A 19,740-nucleotide genomic window follows, 5' to 3' on the forward strand; every position below is an offset into this window, starting at 1 on the left:
TTTCTATATTCATAATTATCATTCTGAATATTTTATTAAAAAAACATATAAGGCTGCCCTGTAGCCTTGAATGTAATAAAAGAATGCTCTGAGGAATTCAGCACAAGTTCTTTTTTGTAATTATAGTGGCTCCAGTGATGCATACACAAGCTGATTTATACATATCATAAGATATTAAATTACAAAGACGTGACACAAATAGGGTTTGCAGATATGATGACCAGTATAATTGGCAGCACTTTATCTTTCTATTACACTATGGATGAGACATTGGAATATATCTTGCACAGAAATCCAACATACAGTTCTTCAGCATTGTGCCTGAACTTGGTGAAATTCCTGAAGCCAAAAATAAATCTCCATCATGTATACTGCATTATTTAACTGTATCTAGGTGCACAGGTGTAGAAGTACCACTGAGGAATAAGGTTCTATCAGAAATCTCAACATATTCTAATTTTGACGCTAATACAGATTCAGAATAGAATCTTCCAGATAAAATCAACTAGAGATAGTTCATACCTGAAGTCAATGTAGCTCACTAAAAAGCAGGAGGTGATCAAGAATTTGATATAGTCTGCACCAATACATCCATAAAAAGAGTGTTCTCAACAGAATCAGCGTACACTACCAAAGTCCAGGTTACCATATGGTGCTATCAGAAATCCCAATGCAGTTAGCAAAATTCATACATACAATGAATGCAATCTAAGAGACAAACATTATCAGGAACCAAGATGGAGTCTGGAAGGAGTTGCTGGTGCAGAGCTCTACTGTGGTTCTGAGTTTTTGTTGCTCTCTATGGGGAAAGAAAGGCAAAGCTGTGGCCTTATCCTCCCGGACCCACTGAGCTGTCCCAGATGGTTCAAGCAGCCTTCCAATCTGGAGGAGTGAAGCCTCAAGACATTCTGGTGCCTTTGGGTGGTCCCGATGGCTTCGTGGGACAAAGTTTGGTTGGGGGTGTTGCTGAATCTGGCTATCCTGCTCCGCCATAACCCAGAAGTGCTTTTCTCTGCAGTTTTTCTAAGTGCTTGATCCCAGCAGGGCAAAGTATGGGCTTGGCTGTGTCAGGGCTGTGTCAAGTTGTATCTCCCTCTATTATTGGGGGAAGAAGTGGAGTATATAATTTCAACTAAGCTACATAACAACAATCTTCCGAAAATTACTAAAAACCAACCTGTTCAAAAAGGCACACCACAATGATCCATCCTAAATACCAGACAACGAAACTCTTCTAGAACAAGACAAAACCGAACTCTCTATACCTGACTGCTTCAGTAACTCTATCACTAATGAACGTTAACACACTACCACCTTATTTCTCACACAGAAATGAACTGATTATCTAATTTAATCTATAATTTACTCTACCATCTATGTACTTAATGCAATACTACTGTGTATTTCTCATTCCGGAAATGGCGATCGCCACTACGGCATACTGTAAGCCACATTGAGCCTGCAAAAAGGTGGGAAAATGTGAGATACAAATGCAACAAATAAATATTTCTGTGCTGTGTTTGACCACATTCAAGCACAGAATCAGCAAGCTGCAAGAGCTGAATGTTTGGAGATGTAGCTGTGTAGACTGTAAGATCTTACTGTGTCTTCAGCAGGGATTTTGAGATCAGCGGGTTTGCAAAAAGTGTGGGAGGCTCCATGAATTTAAATTACTTTATGGAGTCTTTCATGGAGCCTATAAGAGGAAGAACTACTCTTGTCACCTTTGCATTTGGACAGATCCATAATGCAGCTTCAAGACAGTATATCAGATATATAATTGAGCAGTTTTGGGGATCACATATTAGAGTTCTTAGACTGATCCCAGCCAGGAACTTCTTGGTCTTTTAAACCAGAGATTCTTACGTTGGTGGTATTATCTTATCTTTGTTAAAATCTTTTATGTGGATATTTTGTAGCCTATAGTAGGATTAAATTACCTTTCTATGATCCTAAAGAGCTAGTGGAATCTTTGTTAGCAAGAGACCTATCAGCTGTGATTGGTTAAATCCCATGAGTATCCTGAACCAGCTGTTATAAAACTCTGCAGCTTCTTCATTAGTTTTATTTCCTTAGATTATATTTTCCTTCTTGTTTCCCAAAATATAGTGGGTGAAAGTTTATTGATGATATTTCCTTGTATATATTGATATTTCCTGTAACCTCTGTCTTATTTCAAAGTTGTTTCTTTGGATGTTAATTTAAATCTGTTATAAATAAATAATAAAAAAAAGTCACAGAATTATCAAATTCACTGACAACTACCACCCATGGAAGAATTTGGGGATGTGCCAGGGCTTATTTGACTGTTAGAGGAAGTAAACAGGTTGTCAAAAAATAAATAAATAAAAAGGAAGCACTGTCTACAGTGGGTTAGAGATGGTTCAGACCTAAACAAGTGAGAATAGTGATTTTTTCCCTCCTGTTCCTTGGAAACAATGAGAGAAAGGCAGAAAGACAGAAACTAGATTACAGAGCAGATTAGCACTCCTTTGCTTTGCTCAGTGCACTCCAGCATCACCCTTCCTATCCTGTTCCCTACACCCAAAGCACAAAGAAGCAGGTGTTTTGTCCCATTTATGTGTGTGAATATTATGGGGTCCTTTTATTAAGGTGCGCTAACAATTAGTGTGTGCTAAATGCCATGCAGCCCATTACATACCTATGGGCTGAATGGCCTTTAGCTGAACTAAATCTATTAGCACACCTTAGTAGTAAAATAACCCCTATGTCATTTACATATCAAATTCAGTTGTATTGTAAACTACTAGATTTGTCATACTTCCTCTAATTTGTAATTCTGCTGTTATTGGCTCCCTTTTAGGCAGGTGATCCCTGCTCTCCTTTGCACATGGGTCCTACTTATTGGTCAAGCTTCTGCCTTGCTGTCTGCTGGGTAACTCCTGCCCCCCTCCTATTGTGTGCTTCCAAAAGAAGAAAAAAAGAACTTAAGGCTTCATCTGAGCTCCTATGAACAGCTCCAATTGTTCTCTTTTCCCTTCATCAGAGTACCCCTTCTTTTTACCATCGTGTTACAAACTCTCTATCACAGTTCCAGCACCTACTATAGCAGCAGCAGAGTCACTACTCTCAGCTAGAATCATTTTCTCTCCTTACTCTCCAGGCTGCATCCTGTAAGTGGCCTGTTATTTTTTACCTGCTGCAATAAAAACTTAATTTTAGACACTATGAGGGGCATTTTTGAAAAAAACATCCAGGTCAGAATAGGGATGTCTTACTTATAAGCCATTTTCAAACAGGAAAAACATCAGGATTTACTGTTTGGAAATATGTGAGAAATGTCCAAAATGAACACCATGTACCAAAATAAAACGTCCAAATTATGAACGCCATAATAGTTACATCAGTTTCTGTAGGGCTCACAATTTAAAGATTTTTTTTTTTAAGAGTTTGACGTTGGATTTAGACCTGGGTCCCCTGATTTATGATCCACTAGGCTACCCTTCAGACCTGCTTGCAGCTGTATTCAGAATGTCCATAATACCTGATGTTAGGGAGACTCATTTGCCTTTCCGGTGTCACTTTTAGGGGGTGAGGAAGTGGGACAGTAACCACTAGGGGATTCATGAGGGGTCATGATTTAATCCTCCAGTAGTCAGCGCTCAAATCAGAGCACCTTTTTGTACCTTGGACATAACTGAAACAGGTCTAAATAAACATACTTATTTTTAGACTTGAACGTTCCTTCCCATTTGATTATCACTGTTGGACAACCTAATTTTGGGGTCTCCTTAGTCCCATCCAAAACACACCCTTGACACGCCTACTTGTTATTTGGACACAAGGCAATGTAGTTCATCCAAATTCTGCCTTTCCAAAATCGTAAATTTGGACATTTGGGGCAGATGTACATTTTGGGGGGCAAATTTGGCAGGTCCATCTCCTTTGAAAATGAGCACATGTGTCTTTCTTACTGAGGTTGGTACAAGGTTTAGCTGAATAATTAGCGGTGCATGGGTACTGTGAGATCATTACAGCAGGCTCTCAGAATAGATGACTAGTACATTTGACTAAGCAGCACTGCCTATTTACCAAGCTTGAACCAAATTATATCAGTAGTGGAGCATCAATTTCATCAGTGGGAATACATAGCTAAAACAATAAATATAGCTAAAACAATAAATATCCCCCAACACCATACTAATTTATTAAAACTGCATCATAAAAAAAGTGTTTTTGAGAGCAAAGTTTGCACACCGACAAGAATTGTTATAATTCTGAAACTGATGAGTCCCGACTGGTAGCGGTGTTTCCTTACACCAATCATATTTCACAAACTGTAGCCTTAATATCTAAGCATGGCAAGGTATTGTCTACTCATAAAGATTGGCAAGATCTCCCGCTAATTACTTTTACTAGGGGAAGAACTACAGGAGAAATTTTAACATACAAGAGACTGGATTAGCAGTGGTGCCTGGGTCAATTAGTATATACACAGAGTTCGAGCAGATCAGTTAAAAGCTGGCTCAATGAGCATAAATCCTATATAAATACATCAGTTGAAACAGCCCCTCTAGTGGCTCGTTGGAAACAATTTAATCATACATGGACAGATATTAAATGGAGAATTTAGGACAAGAAAGAGATGGGGTGGGAAGGTGGCAATGTTACATAAGTACATAAGAGTAGCCATACTGGGTCAGACCAATTGTCCATCTAGCCCAGTATCCTATTTTCCAAAACAGTTGCCAAGCCAGGTCACAAGTACCTGGCAGAAACCAAATCATGGCAACACTCCATAATACAAATCCCAGGGCAAGCAGTTGCTTCCTCATATCTGTCTCAAAAGCAGACTATGGACTTTTCCTCCAGGAATTTGTCCAAACCTTTTTTAAACCCAGATACCCTAACCGCTGTTAACACCTCCTCCGGCAAACAGTTCCAGAGTTTAACTATTTGTTGAGTAAAAAAATACTTCCTCCTATTTGTTTTAAAAGTATTTCCATGCATGTAACTTACTCGAGTGTCCACTAGTCTTTGTACTTTTGGAACAAGTAAAAAAATCAATTCGTTCAACACCATTAAGGATTTTGTAGACCTCAATTATATCTCCCCTCAGCCATATCTTTTCCAAACTGAAGAGCCCTAACCTCTTTAGCCTTTCGTCATATGAGAAGGGTTCCATCCCCTTTATCATTTTAGTCGCTCTTCTTTGAACCTTTTCTAATTCCGCTATATCTTTTTTGAGATACGGCGACCAGAACTGAACACAATACTCAAGGTGCGGACGTACCATGGAACGATACAAAGGCATTATATAGTATCTTCAGTCTTATTCACCATCCCTTTCCTAATAATTCCTAGTATCCTGTTTGCTTTTTTGGCCGCTGCCACACACTGAGCAGAAGATTTCAGCATATTATCTATGACAACACCCAGATCTTTTTCTTGAGCGCTGACCCCCAAAGTGGACCCTAGCATCAGGTAACTGTGATTTGGATTATTCTTTCCAATGTGCATCACCTTGCATTTGTCCACATTAAATTTCATCTGCCATTTGGACGCCCAGTCTTCCAATTTCCTAATGTCTTCCTGTGATACTTCACAGTCCACATGTTTTAACAACCTTGAATAGTTTTGTATCATCTGAAAATGTGATCACCTAACTCGTTGTTTCGATTTCTATATCATTTACAAATATGTTAAACAGTACCGGTCCCAGTACCCCGAGGTGCTCCACTGTTCACTCTCCTTCATTGAGAGAACTGACCATTTAAACCTACCCTCTGTTTCTGTCCAATAAGCAATTCCTAATCCACACCAGAACCTTGCCTCCTATTCCATGACTCTAATTTTCTCAGGAGTCTCTCGTGAGGAACTTGATCAAAAGCTTTCTGAAAATCTAGATACATTACATCAACCGAATCATCTTTATCCACATGTTTATTCACGCCTTCAAAGGAATGAAGCAAATTGGTGCGGCAAGACTTCCCTCGGCTGAAGCCATGCTGACTCTGTCTCATTAAACCATGTTTGTGTACGTGTTCTATAATATTATTTTTTATAATCTTGACATTTAGGTCGTCCTTAGATTTCGTTTCTGATTTTCGGTGATAATGGAAACCAAGGACGCCCATCTCAGAAACGACCAAATGCAAGCCCTTTGGTCATGGGAGGAGCCAGCATTTGTAGTGCACTGGTCCCCCTGACATACCAGGCCACCAACCGGGCACCCTAGGGGGCACTGCAGTGGACTTCAGAAAAAGCTCCCAGGTACATAGCTCCCTTACCTTGTGTGCTGAGCCCCCCAAAACCCACTCCCCACAATTGTACACCACTACCATAGCCTTTATGGGTGAAATGGGGGCACCTAGATGTGGGTTCAGAGGGTTTCTGGTGGGTTTTGAAGGGCTCACATTTACCACCACAAGTGTAACAGGTGGGGGGGGGGGGGGGGGGGGATGGGCCTGGGTCCGCCTGCCTGAAGTGCACTGCATCCACTAAAACTGCTCCAGACCCCCGCATACTGCTGTCATGGAGCTGGGTATGATATTTGAGGCTGGCATAGAGGCTGGCAAAAAAAATTTTTTTAATTCTTTCTTGAGGGTGGGAGGGGGTTAGTTGGGGGAGTAAGGGGAGGTCATCTGGTCAGTTCGGGCACCTTTTTGTGGCTTGGTCGTAAGAAGAAAAAAAAGGACCAGGTAAAGTCGTCCAAGTGTTCATCAGGGACGTCCTTTTTTTCCCATTATGGGTTGAGGACGCCCATGTGTTAGGCACGCCCAAGTCCCGCCTTCGCTACGCTTCCGACACGCCCCTGGGAACTTTGGTCATCCCCACACTCCCTCCTCTAAGGCAGCACAGGGGCTACCAGACTGGAGGTGGGACTTCTCTACAACATCCCTGTAGGTCTCCTCTATGTACCTCTCTGTCTCCCTCAGCTCCACCAAGTCTGCTACTCTAGCCTCAAGAGAACGGACCTGTTCTCTGAGTGCTAAGAGCTCTTTGCATCGGGCACACACATATAATCGCTCACCAACTAGGAGATAATCATACATGTGACACTCAATGCAAAAGACTGGATAGCACCCCTTTCGCTACTACACCATCTTAGTATTTTTGAGTTTTTCAATAAAATTAAAACTTACAAAGGTATTAAAAATATTAGCCTAATATAAAAATGTCTTTAGTTTATATGGTATACTGTCGGGCTCATTTTCAAAAGAGACGGACGTCCATATTTCGACATAAATTGGAAGATGGATGTCTTTCTCGCTGGGATGACCAAATCGGTATAATCGAAGCTTCATTTAGGACGTCTTCAACGGCACTCCATCTCAAGGATGGACAAAGTTCAAGGGGACGTGTCGGAGGCGTAGCGAAGGCAGGACTTGGCCATGCCTGACACTTGGACATCCTTGACCCATAATAGAAAAAAACAAGGACGTCCCTGACGAGCACTTGGACGTTTTCAACCGGACCTGTTTTTCTTACGACTAAGGCACAAAAAGGTGCCCGAAATGACCAGATGTCCACTGGAGGGAATCAGGGAAGACCTCCCCTTACTCTCCCAGTAGCCACTAACCCCTTCCCACCCTCAACAAACATCTTTCAAAATATTTGGCACCAGCCTCAGATATCATACTCAGGTCCATGACAGCAGTATGCAGGTCCCTGGAGCAGTTTTAGTGGGTGCAGTGCACTTCAGACAGGTGGACCCAGCCCCATCCCCTCCTACCTTTTACGTTTGTGGAGGAAACCGCGAGCCCTCCAAAACCCACCAGAAACCCACTGTACCCACATATAGGTGCCCCCCTTCACCCGTAAGGGCTATGGTAGTGGTGTACAGTTGGGGGTAGTGGGTTTTTTTTTTTGGGGGGGGGGGGGGGCTCAGCACACAAGGTAAGGGTTTCCAGGTGCTTTTTGGCCAAGATCAGGCGACCCTCAGGGGGAGGAATGCTGGCTTTGGCCTAACCCCTGGTAAGCCTTTCCTTGGACGAGAGGTGCCCAGCTCTAACACCGGCTGCCTTTCAGCTGCTGTGGAGGACTTGCAGCTCATCTGCATATCCTTACAGCCTTCTCCGGGGTGACTCCCAGGTCCACTCCGATCCACTCAGGGCCTCCACTCTAGGAGCCGCGTGCCGGGGCATTTTCTCTTTACATTTATTTTTCTGCCAGTTACTACTTATGGCTTCAGTACACTTTTCCTTCTTGGTACTGTCCCTTCCTAAACTGTTTCTCCATCTGAAACCACTGTACACTGCAGGAACACACTGTCCATCCTCTGTGTTCATCATCTCACCATCTCTTTTTTCCTCTTCCTTTTTCTCAGCTCTCAACCTTGAACATTTCCTTCCTTCCTTTCATCCATCTCCTTTCTGAGTACATCTCACCTTCGTCGCTGTCATACTTCTCCTACTCTTCTCTGTACTCTCTTGCTCCTTCTCCTGCTCTCTGCTGGGGACATTAATCCCAATCCTGGTCCTCCACATCAGCTGTCATCCTCTTTGTGCAGGTCACACTGTGATATTGCCAATCTAATTTCTGTTCCTCTCCTCCCACCTTCTTCCCTGCCTTTCTCTTGTGCTCTGTGGAAAGCCCACTCTGTCTGTAACAAACTTTCCGTAACAAACTTTTCTACATTCATGACCTCTTTATCTCTTGTACTCTCCATGTGCTTGCCCTAACTGAAACTTGGCTTTACTCTAAAGACTCTGCTTCAATCGCGGCCCTGTGCCATGGAGGTTATCTTTTCTCCCATACTCCTCGCCCGGTTGGCCATGGAGGTGGTGTCGGGCTACTACTTTCATCCTCTTGTAGATTTCAACCTCTTCTTCCACCTCAGTCTCACTGTTTTTCTTCCTTCGAAATCCACTCCATCCATTTTTTTTTGTTACATTTGTACCCCGCGCTTTCCCACTCATGGCAGGCTCAATTCGGCTTACATGGGGCAATGGAGGGTAAAGTGACTTGCCCACAAGGAGCTGTGCCTGAAGTGGGAATCAAACTCAGTTTCTCAGGTCCCCAGGACCAAAGTCCACCACCCTAACCACTAGGCCACTCCTCCACTCCTCTGCCTCTCCAAGTAGCAGTCATTTATCGACCCCCTGATAAGTCCCTTTCTTCCTTTCTCACCGACTTTGATGCCTGGCTTTCCTTCTTTCTTGAACCTTCATCTCCTTCCCTCATTCTTGAGGATTTTAACATTCATGTTAATGATCCCTCTGACTAACATTCATGTTAATGATCCCTCTGACTATTATGCTTCTCAGTTTCTTGCTTTAACATCCTCTTTCAATCTTCAACTGTGCTCCACTGCCCCCACTCCCCAGAATGGCCACTGTCTTGATCTTATCCTCTTCTCAAACTGCTCACTCTCCAGTTTCTGTGCCTCAACTCTTCCCTCTCTGACCATCATCTGATAACTTTCACACTTAAACACCCTCCTCCCCAGTCCCGTCCAATCTTAACCAATACATTTAGGAATCTTCAGGCTATTGATCCTTCTACTCTATCCTCCAGTGTTTCAAATCTCTTGTCTGCTCTGGATACTCTCGCTCCTCCCGTCCCCATTCTGTAAAACGTACCAAACCCCAGCCTTGGCTGACCTCTAGAATCCGCTACCTATGTTCCTGTGCCTGCTCTGCCGAACGCCTTTGGCTGAAATCCCGTGCCCATGCTGCCTTCATACATTTCAAATTCTTGCTGACCTCCTTCCAGTCTGCTCTTTTACTCGCCAAACAGGACTATTACATCCAGTTGACAAATTCTCTTAGTTCAAACCCTCAACGTCTTTTGCCACACTGAACTCTCTCCTTAAAGTGACTTCACCTCCAACTCCTCCTTCACTTTCCTCCCAGACTCTGGCTGAGTACTTTCATGATAAGGTTCACAAGATTAAACTTGAATTCTCAACCAGGTCACCTCCACCTCTCCTTCCCTTAGTCCATTCTCTCAACCCTCCAACCCCTGCCTCCTTTTCTTCCTTTTTTGAAATCACTGAAGAGGAAACTACACATCTTATCTCCTCCTTGAAACTAACCACCTGTTCTTCTGATCCTGTTTCCACCCATTTACTTAACATTATCACTCCTAGTGTCATCCCTTTTATCTGTCATATCCTCAATCTTTCACTGTCCACTGCGACTGTTCTTGATGCCTTCAAACATGCCGTAGTCATATCACTCCTTAAAAAACCTTCATTGGACCCTACCTGTCCTTCCAACTATCGCCCCATCTCCCTCCTCCCTTTCCTATCCAAGATACTTGAACGTGCTGTTCACCGGTGTTGCCTTGACTTTCTTTCATCTCAAGCTATTCTTGATTCACTTCAATCTGGCTTTCGCCCCCTTCATTCAACTGGAACAGCGCTTGCTAAAGTCTCCAATGATCTGTTCCTGGCCAGATCCAAAGGTCTCTATTCTATCCTCATCCTTCTCGATCTATCTGCTGCTTTTGGACACTGTGATCACAGCCTACTTCTTGATACGCTGTCCTCACTTGGATTTCAGGGCTCTGTTCTTTCCTGGTTTTCTTCTTATCTCTCCCAGCGAACCTTTAGTGTATACTCTAGTGGATCCTCCTCTACTTCTATCCCACTATCAGTTGGTGTACCTCAGGGATCTGTCCTGAGACCTCTTCTTTTCTCCATCTATACTTCTTCCCTTGGTACTCTGATCTCAACCCATGGTTTTCAGTATCATCTTTTCGCTGATGACTCCCAGATCTACCTCTCCACACCAGAAATCTCAGCCGAAATCCAGGCCAAAGTATCAGCCTGCCTGTCTGACATTGCTGCCTGGATGTCTCAGCGCCATCTGAAACTAAACATGACCAAGACTGAGCTTCTTATTTTTCCCCCTAACCAACCTCTCCTCCTCCCTCATTCTCTAGTCTGTGGATAACACTCTCATTCTGTCTCATCAGCTCGTAACCTTGGGGTCATCTTTGACTCCTCCCTCTCCTTCTCTGCACATATTCAGCAGACTGCTAAAACCTGTCGTTTCTTTCTTTATAATATCAGCAAAATTCGCCCTTTCCTTTCTGAGCACACTACTAGAACCCTCATCCACACTCTTATCACCTCTCGCTTAGACTATTGCAACTTGCTTCTTACAGGTCTCCCACTTAGCCATCTCTCTCCTCTTCAATCTGTTCAAAATTCTGCTGCACGACTAATATTCCGCCAGTGTCGTTATGCTCATATTAGCCCTCTCCTCAAGTCATTTCACTGGCTTCCTATCCGTTTCTGCATATAGCTCAAACTCCTCTTACTGACTTATAAGTTCATTCACTCTGCAGCTCCTCAGTACCTCGCCACTCTCCTCTCCCTACATTCCTCCCCGGGAACTCCGTTCACTGGGTAAATTTCTCTTATCTGCACCCTTCTCCTCCCCCGCTAACTCCAGACTCCGTTCCTTTTATCTTGCTGCACCATATGCCTGGAATAGACTTCCTGAGCTGGTACGTCAAGCTCCATCTCTGGCCGTCTTCAAATCTAAGCTAAAAGCCCACCTTTTGATGCTGCTTTTAACTCCTAACCCTTATTCACTTGTTCAGAACCCTTATTTTATCATCCTCACTTTAATATTCCCTTATCTCTTGTTTGTCCTGTTTGTCTGTCCTAATTAGATTGTAAGCTCTGTCGAGCAGGGACTGTCTCTTCATGTTCAAGTGTACAGCACTGCGTATGTCTAGTAGCGCTATAGAAATGATAAGTAGAAGTAGTAGTAGCTATGTTCCTGGGAGCAATTTATGAAGACCACTGCAGTGCCCCCTAGGGTGCCCGGCTGGTGTCCTGGCATGTCAGGGGGACCAGTGAACTACAAATGCTGGCTCCTCCCGTGACATGGACGTCTTTGGTTTCGAAAATCGCCGAAAATCAGAAACGTCCATGTCTAAGGACGTCCAAATCTAGGGATGACCAAATTTAAGGATTTGGATGTCGCTGATGGTATTTTCGAAAAGAAAGGTGGACGTCCATCTTGTTTCGAAAATACGGGTTTCCCCGCCCCTGGATCTGGCCGTTTTGCAAGGACGTCCAAATCAAAACTTGGACATCCCTTTCGAAAATGCCCCTCTGTGTGATTTATTTAGTGTTCTTCTTAGAAGATAATTAATTGTATTTAAAACTCTGTAAGAGAACTCCTTGCTTGTTCTCCTAATTACTGACTATAAATGAAGAGTTGTGCTAGAAGTGGGCGGGTGGGATGAAAACTAAACTAGGTCCTGCAGTGCCTGTTAAAGGATATCTGTTAATGCTGTGGTACAAAGTTCAAGTTTTAAAACTAGGGGGAATAGAGTATGGAGATTAATTGATAATGTTTCCTTCTTTATATTTTTATTCTATCACTAACCTACAATTCCTCCTTTAAAACCCAATTTTTAAGTTCCCAAAGCACAAAGCAAAATAATGTTCACTTACCAGAGAAATGTCCTCTTCTCTCAGAACTTCTCTTTTCTCAGTTTTTCAATGTTCATAATCTGGTTTCTGGGTTTTCAATTTCATTTTTGTCTAGGTATTTGTTTCTAATCTGTAGTCTCTCTCTCTTTTTTTTTTTTTTTACTAGGTTACGGTGTGTGTTTTCCTTTTGTAATCACAGAGAAGGATTACTTTAACACGTAGATTCTGTGTTCAGGTGTTCTTTTTCCAATTGGAGGTATTCTGGTGTTCTAGAATATTTTCAGTGCTGACTTTCACAGGTAGGGTTAGTGCAGCTTCAGTGTCTATTTGCAAGGTTTTGTGTTAGTTCTCAGTGTCTGGTAGTGGAGGAGTTTATTTCTCTCATTCATGTGACACCAGAGTTTGAACAGAATGTTTTTTGTAATTGTACTTCTGCTCTGTGCCTGTTCCTGCAAGTTTTATTGGTTGATATGGGAATGCTCCATGTAAATAAATAATTACATTCTAAGGGGGCAATTCTTTGGGTATACTAATCCTGAACGCTAAGCATCAATTCTATAATGGCATCTGTGCACCAAGATAGAGAATACTAGCTTAAGTCGGCATTGATGCAGTTAAATGTAGGTGTGTGTAAATTACAGAATAGTGCTTTAGCATTTACATACATACACATTGCATGTGTGTAAACGTTAGTATTCTATAACATATACAAATGGTGCCTAACTATAGCAGAATGTTATAGAATTAGGGTGCATGTGAGTTATAAAAAATTGAATAAATGTAAACTGGTGTGGGAACTTAGGAACTGAAGGTGAAACTGGGGGAAGAGCTTGGATGCCCCCAAACAAAAATGCATTCTGCTGCCCCTGGGAAGGGGAGAGCAAAGGTGCTAGATGGGAGGAGGGGTGTTGGTTGTGAGAAGAGAGAGAAGATGCTGGATAGGTAGGGGGGCGCCGACTAATAAGCCATGGGGGAGGGGGGGGGGGGCTAGAAACCCTAGCACCGGCCCTGTGGTGCCATAACAGATTAGACCAGTAAAGCTTGTGAAAATATGTTCTTTCCACCCGAATCCACAGTTCAGGGCGACATTCATACCAGTCCAGCAAGGATTTCACTTGGGTTGCATAAAAATACATCTTAAAGTTAGGTACCCCTTGGCCCCCTGCTGCTCCACGATGAGTCAAGATGGTCCTAGCAACTCTAGGTAGACACTTTCTCTAAATGAACAAGAACATCTTCCTATCCAAAGCAGCAAGTTGTGATTTGGGAATACTAATTGGTAAGGTTTGACACAGTTACAGCAGTTTGGGAAGAACTCCCATCTAGGTATGATGCAGTTTCTGCCATCTATCAAAGCATAGCATTAAATCAGGGATTACCTTCCCATAATTTAACAATTAGAACTTTTTCAGATCTGCCGAGTCTTCACAACCAAGTACTGAATAAAGGCTGAGGCCCAAACAAAAGGAAATGTGCTCTTCAAAAGACAAGACCATTTCAAAGGGGAAGTTAGCATTTAAAAGCTCAGACTTGGTGGCATTCATTTTAAAGCCTGACATACTACCATATCTAGTAAGCAAAGCAGTTAAAGTAGTCTTGGATTCCAGTGGCTAAGTGTAAGCAGAAGCAGAATGTCGTCTGCAAACTGGGAGATTTTAAATTCTTCTTTCCCAACAGGGATCCCGTGGATATTGGGGCAGTGTCTAATATAAGCAGCCAGGGGCTCTACTAGTAAATCGAACAGGAGGGGCAACAAGGGGACACCTATTGGTCGGAATAGCCCCCATTAACCCTAACACGGGCCCATGGAGCGCTATAGAGCACCTATATCCAATGGTGAAAATTGGGGCCGAAATCCATTTTATACTGCTTATCCCAGAAATAGTGGATTTTCCCCAAGTCCATTTAATAATCCTTTCTAGAAATTTAGTGAGATATAAATAGAGGGGAGATATGATAGAGGTCTGAGGCAGCTGAGGGGAGATATGATAGAGGTCTATAAAATAATGAGTGGAGTTGAACGGGTAGATGTGAAGCGTCTGTTTACGCTTTCCAAAATACTAGGACTAGGGGGCATGTGATGAAGTTACAATGTAGTAAATTTAAAACGAATTGGAGAAAATGTTTCTTCACTCAACATGTAATTAAACTCTGGAATTCGTTCCCAGAGAATGTGGTAAAGGCGGTTAGCTTAGCAGAGTTTAAAAAAGGTTTGGACGGCTTCCTAAAGGAAAAGTCCATAGACCATTATTAAATGGATTTGGGGAAAATCCACTATTTCTGGGATAAGCAGTATAAAATATTTTGTACTTTTTTGGGATCTTGCCAGGTATTTGTGACCTGGATTGGCCACTGTTGGAAAGAGGATGCTGGGCTTGAGGGACCTTTGGTCTTTCCCAGTATGGCAATACTTACGTACTTATGACAGATACTGGATGATCCCAGCCAGTCTGTCACACTCGTTATCATTTTATGATTAAACCTACAATGAATGTGGTATAAAATATTTATACTTGTTCCTGATCTCTTTCTGCCATTTTTGGGACACAGACCATGTAAGCCCACCCGGCACTGTCCTTATGTCTCAACTACTGGAGTTGCCTGTAAGCCCTTCTCCAGCACATCCTAATCTGTCTGGTCATACACAGGACACAGACCATAGACGTCTGCTTGAACTGGCCTTAGTTTAAATGCCAGGCAAACTTCTACGATTAGAGGCTGCCATCTCAATATTTAATATAAAATATTAACAATTTTCTCCCATACTGTATCTATGCAAAAGAAAAAAGTTTAGAAATAAAGCTTATGGTGGTAATTTTATAACAGAACACCAATGTGGAAGTCCAAACCTATTTTAAAAAGACATTTGTAAGATAGGCTCATTGAAAACAGCAAATGCCCACACACAACTATATACCTGCTTTGAAAAAGATGTAAAGGTGTAGGTGTACCCACCTAAATACATGCAACTCCATCCAAACTAAGTCCTCAGGAACACTGACATTATGTAAAAGGTAGGCATGCTCTTTCTGTGAATTTACTTTTTACACAAGCAATTTTATAAAAGCCGTTTTCTGCATGTAGAATAGGCTTGATATGTGGAAAAAGCTTTCATAAAATTACTCATAATGTATCAACTGAAGAGGATAAACTTCTAAAATATAACCATGAAAAGTCCTAAACACTTCAAATGAAATCCAACTAAAGGATAACATACTTTTATATTACTGGTCATCTTTTGTTAAGGCACTAGTTTTAGAAGCATCCCCACACGTGAAAGGCAGCATTTAAATGTATGGAGAAGCCCAGAAGTTAAATGCCATTTCAGAATAGGGCCATTCACATGTGGGGAAGCTAAATCTAGATGACACGAGGACATAAGTAGGGTAGGGAAAGGGAATTGTCAGGGAGGGCCTACAATACATAAGCGCATTATTTCACATATGGAATTCACATTTGTAATGAAAAAACAAACCGGAATTTACACCTGTCCTGAGGTAAGTATAAGTGACTGCTGTAGAAGCAGCTGTAAATCCCCAATGTCCAGGGCCCCTCTAATCACCCTCTCTGAAGTCCATGATCCCCATCATCACCCCCCATCTGAGTCCCTCGGACCATCCCCAAAAGCAGAAGCCTACCCAATACCAGGTCAACACCTGGAGATTAGGACCCTCCACTTGCATCAGCCTCCTTCCCCCATTCCGACAACCCCCTCTCCAACAGCAACCCTCCCCCCCATAGGTAAACTCCCCAAAGGAGTTTACTCCTCTCCATAGCAATCCCCCCTCCTTATGTGGGCCAGCACCCACCACATGATGTCTTCCACATCACAAATCACCTTAAAAAAGGTCCATCCCAACCCCAGCCTTACCAAAGGTCCCCGGAGTCTAGTGGGGCAGCAGTGGGAGATACTGGCGGTGATTGTGTATCAGAGGAGCATCGCGGCAGGATTGAGTAAGGCTTGTGCTGGAGTCAGGAGTGGGGACCTTATGAGGTGATCTGCAATGCAGGAGAGGGGCCTTCCTGAGAGGTACTTGCCCACACCAGTGGTGGGGTTGCCATTGAGGAGGGGAAAGGAGGCAATTAAAGTGGAAGGAGGCTGGGGGCACCAGGTGGTGGAGAAGGGGGCCGCTGCCGATTTGGATAAATGCCGCTCCCACACTTAGCAGGAGGGGAAAAGTAGGGGTATTTTTTTTCCTCCATGTGCAGTTTTCTGTAATTACTGCTCCATTTAGACATGGAGGAGCTTGGAAGTGAAGCCCTGTTCTTATATTACAAGAGGCTTTATGTTTTGTAGAGACTCTTGTACCCCCCCCCAAAACAAACAAACAAACAAACAAACAAACCAAAAACAGTATGGGAATTCCAAACCTCCTGACTTGGAGATGTGAATTCCCCTCTCCATGTTTTATTTAGAATGTGAAATGTGTATCCTGTGAATGTCATCAATAAAAACGTTGAAACATAAAAATCTGCCTCAATATACATGATAGCACTTGTGTATATTTTTTTTCATATTTTTGAAACACTAAATTAACAAAGAGCTAGCACTGATAGGACAACACACTCTAGCACATTCATACAAGTCATAAGATTCCTTCTTATAAAGTATCTGATGCAACATATACTTATGAAGCCAAACTTTGTTAATTATTGTACTACTAGTAAAAAAGGCCCGTTTCTGACACAAATGAAACGGGCGCTAGCAAGGTTTTCCTCGGAGTGTGTATGTTTGGGAGAGTGTATGTGAGAGTGACTGTTTGAGAGTCAGAGTGAAAGTGTGAGTGTGTGAGAGAGAGAGTGAGTCTCTCCCTGAGCCCTGCCCTCCCAATCCATGGCCATCCATGTTTCTCTGTCACCTGCCCCCTCCATTCATCCCTATCCTGCATTTCCCCTCTCTGCCTGAGGCCTGCCCTGCAATCCATATCCATCCATGCCCATCTGTCCCCTCCATTCATCCCTATCCAGCAATTCCCCTCTCCCTGAGTCCTGCCCTTCTAATCCATGCCCATCCATGCTCCTCTGTCACCTGGCCCCTCCATTCATCCCTATCCAGCAATTGCCCTCTCTGCCTGAGGCCTGCCCTGCAATCCATATCCATCCATGCCCATCTGTCCCCTCTATTCATCCCTATCCAGCAATTTCCCTCTCTCCCTGAGTCCTGCCCTCCCAATCCATGCCCATCCATGCTCCTCTGTCCCTTGCCCCCTCCATTCATCCCTTTTCAGCAATTTCCCTCTTTCCCTGAGCCCTGCCCTCCCAATCCATGCTCCTCTGTCCCCTGCTGCCTCCATTCATCCTTTTCCAGCAAGTCCCCTCTATCCCTTCCATGGCCCCCCCTCGCATCCATGCTCCTCTCTCTCCCATGTCCCAGCCTGGCCCGCCCTCTTCTCCCCCCCCCTTCGCATCCATGCATCCCTTTTTTGTTTTTTTTATTCTTTTTACTTTACCTCCGTGGCGTTTCCTGCAGCGAAGCGTCAGGAAGGAGGCGGCGCTCCTGACGTCTAGCTTTCCCTTCGCTGTGTTCCTCCTTTTTTTGAAGGCGGAACACAGCGAAGGGAAGGCTAGACGTCGGGAGCGCCGCCTCCTTCCCTGACGCTTCGCTTCCGGATTTGTTTGTTTAGACGCGGAGGGCGGGGCAGAGACGGCTGGGTGGCTTCACACCACGAACGCCACGAACCCTACAGCCAGGGACTCACGTCAGATGGCTTCAGAACGTTGTCCTCATTAGAACGTTCACGGTGCGTTTTATTATATTAGATTGGAGGTAGAGGCGGGGGTGGGGGAAGGCTAAAATGATGCTAGCAAAGTTAGTAGAGACCTATTGCAAATAAATATATACCTCCACTCCACATCCAAATCTTCGCTCATGCTCGAGTCATCCTCCAGGTTATTGTTTCCATCCAACATGAAAAATCCTGGGTGCACAAAATGACTAACTGCATCATTTTCCTCATCACTGCTGCTTTCAATTTCTTCATGATATTGCAGCCAAGGAATTTCCCCTTCTTCCAAAGATGTTTGTTCCCTATGTTGTAAACATTAAGAAAATCAGACCAAATGAAATGCCATTACAAAAATAAGTGTGAAAACTGAACACATTTCTATCATTGTCCATAGTTAAAGCCTATCTATGTAGTAAGATTTATAGTCATTCATAAACAATGCAATTAAAAAAAAAAGCAGTATGCTTTTATAGTTCTTCACAAGACGCCTTATCTTTTAATCCCACTCTATTAGAACTAACAAAACTACAGAGGCAGCACTCAGAATATTTCTCTTTCAGACTACAGCTGTATATTAAGCAAATACCACAGGATACAAGAAACAGCATAGCATAATCTATTTGAGCCTATTTCCTTAAACATTTCTTGTAAGAAAGATGTGTGTCTCAGAAATGTCATGAATAAGTAAACTAAATCTGAGCAACCAGCAAGATCTTGGAGACACCCTATGGAAGTTGCAAGAAAGCAAATTTTAAGTTCTCAACATCCAGGATGTGAGGGCCAGGGACTGGAGATTGGGATGCAGAAAAGACCCCTCGTTCTGCTTGATGAGTTGGAAAACACTCCAATCTCCAAGTTTCTTCGGAGTATAACACCAGAAGAAGAGGGAACCAGATCTGCCTGGACCAATAAGGGGTGATCTGAATCATGGTTCCGCTGTCTTCTTTGAGTTTCAGCGAGATCTTCCCCATGAGAGGTATGGGAGGATACGCATACAGAAGATCATTCCCCTAATGAAGGAGGAAGGCATCTGATGCTAGTCTGTCATGTGCCCTGATCCTGGAACAGTACTGAGGGACTTTGCAGTTGAGCGGAGTGGAAAAGAAATCCACTGAGGGGTTTCCCCATGCTTGGAACTCGTACCAAGTGACCACCTGTGTGGTTGCATGACCCTGCTCAGTCTGTTGGCCAGGGTGATGGATTTGCCTACTACGTGTTTGTCCCTGAGAACTATCCTGTGCTGGACAGCCCAGTACCACATCTGAATGGCCTCCTGACATACAGGGTATAATCCGGTACCACCTTCTTGTTGGTGTAATACACTGCAATCTGATTGTCCATTTGAATGAATACAATTTGATAGAACAGCTGATCTCTGAAAGTCTTTAGAGCATTCCAGATTGCCCATAGCTCCAGGAAGCTGATCTGAAGACCAGATTCCTGAGCTGATCAAGCATCATGGGTGTGAAGCCCATCTATGTGAGCTCCCACCCCATGTGGGATGCAGCAGTTATCAGCACTTTCTGAGGCTGAGCAATTTGGAATGGCAGTTCAACAGTCAAATTGATTCAAATTGAACACCAGCGAAGGGACTGAACCAACTCCAGTGTCACTCAATGACATCTGTTAGGTTCCCAGAGGCCTGATATGACT

At 43.4% G+C, this 19,740-nt stretch overlaps 1 protein-coding gene across 6 annotated transcripts in view; it reads right to left on the reverse strand.

Annotated features, from left to right (window-relative positions):
* The window catches only part of PJA2 (praja ring finger ubiquitin ligase 2), a 135,478-nt gene that overhangs the window by 42,409 nt on the left and 73,329 nt on the right, over positions 1 to 19,740 (reverse strand). For all 6 annotated transcript variants that reach the window (XM_030193457.1, XM_030193458.1, XM_030193460.1 and 3 more), the window contains exon 5: positions 18,204 to 18,389. In XM_030193457.1, coding sequence (XP_030049317.1) covers positions 18,204 to 18,389 — 186 coding nt within the window. The remainder of the gene's footprint in view (positions 1 to 18,203; positions 18,390 to 19,740) is intronic.

This window comes from Microcaecilia unicolor, chromosome 2 (assembly GCF_901765095.1).
Source record: "Microcaecilia unicolor chromosome 2, aMicUni1.1, whole genome shotgun sequence".
Taxonomy (NCBI): domain Eukaryota; kingdom Metazoa; phylum Chordata; class Amphibia; order Gymnophiona; family Siphonopidae; genus Microcaecilia; species Microcaecilia unicolor.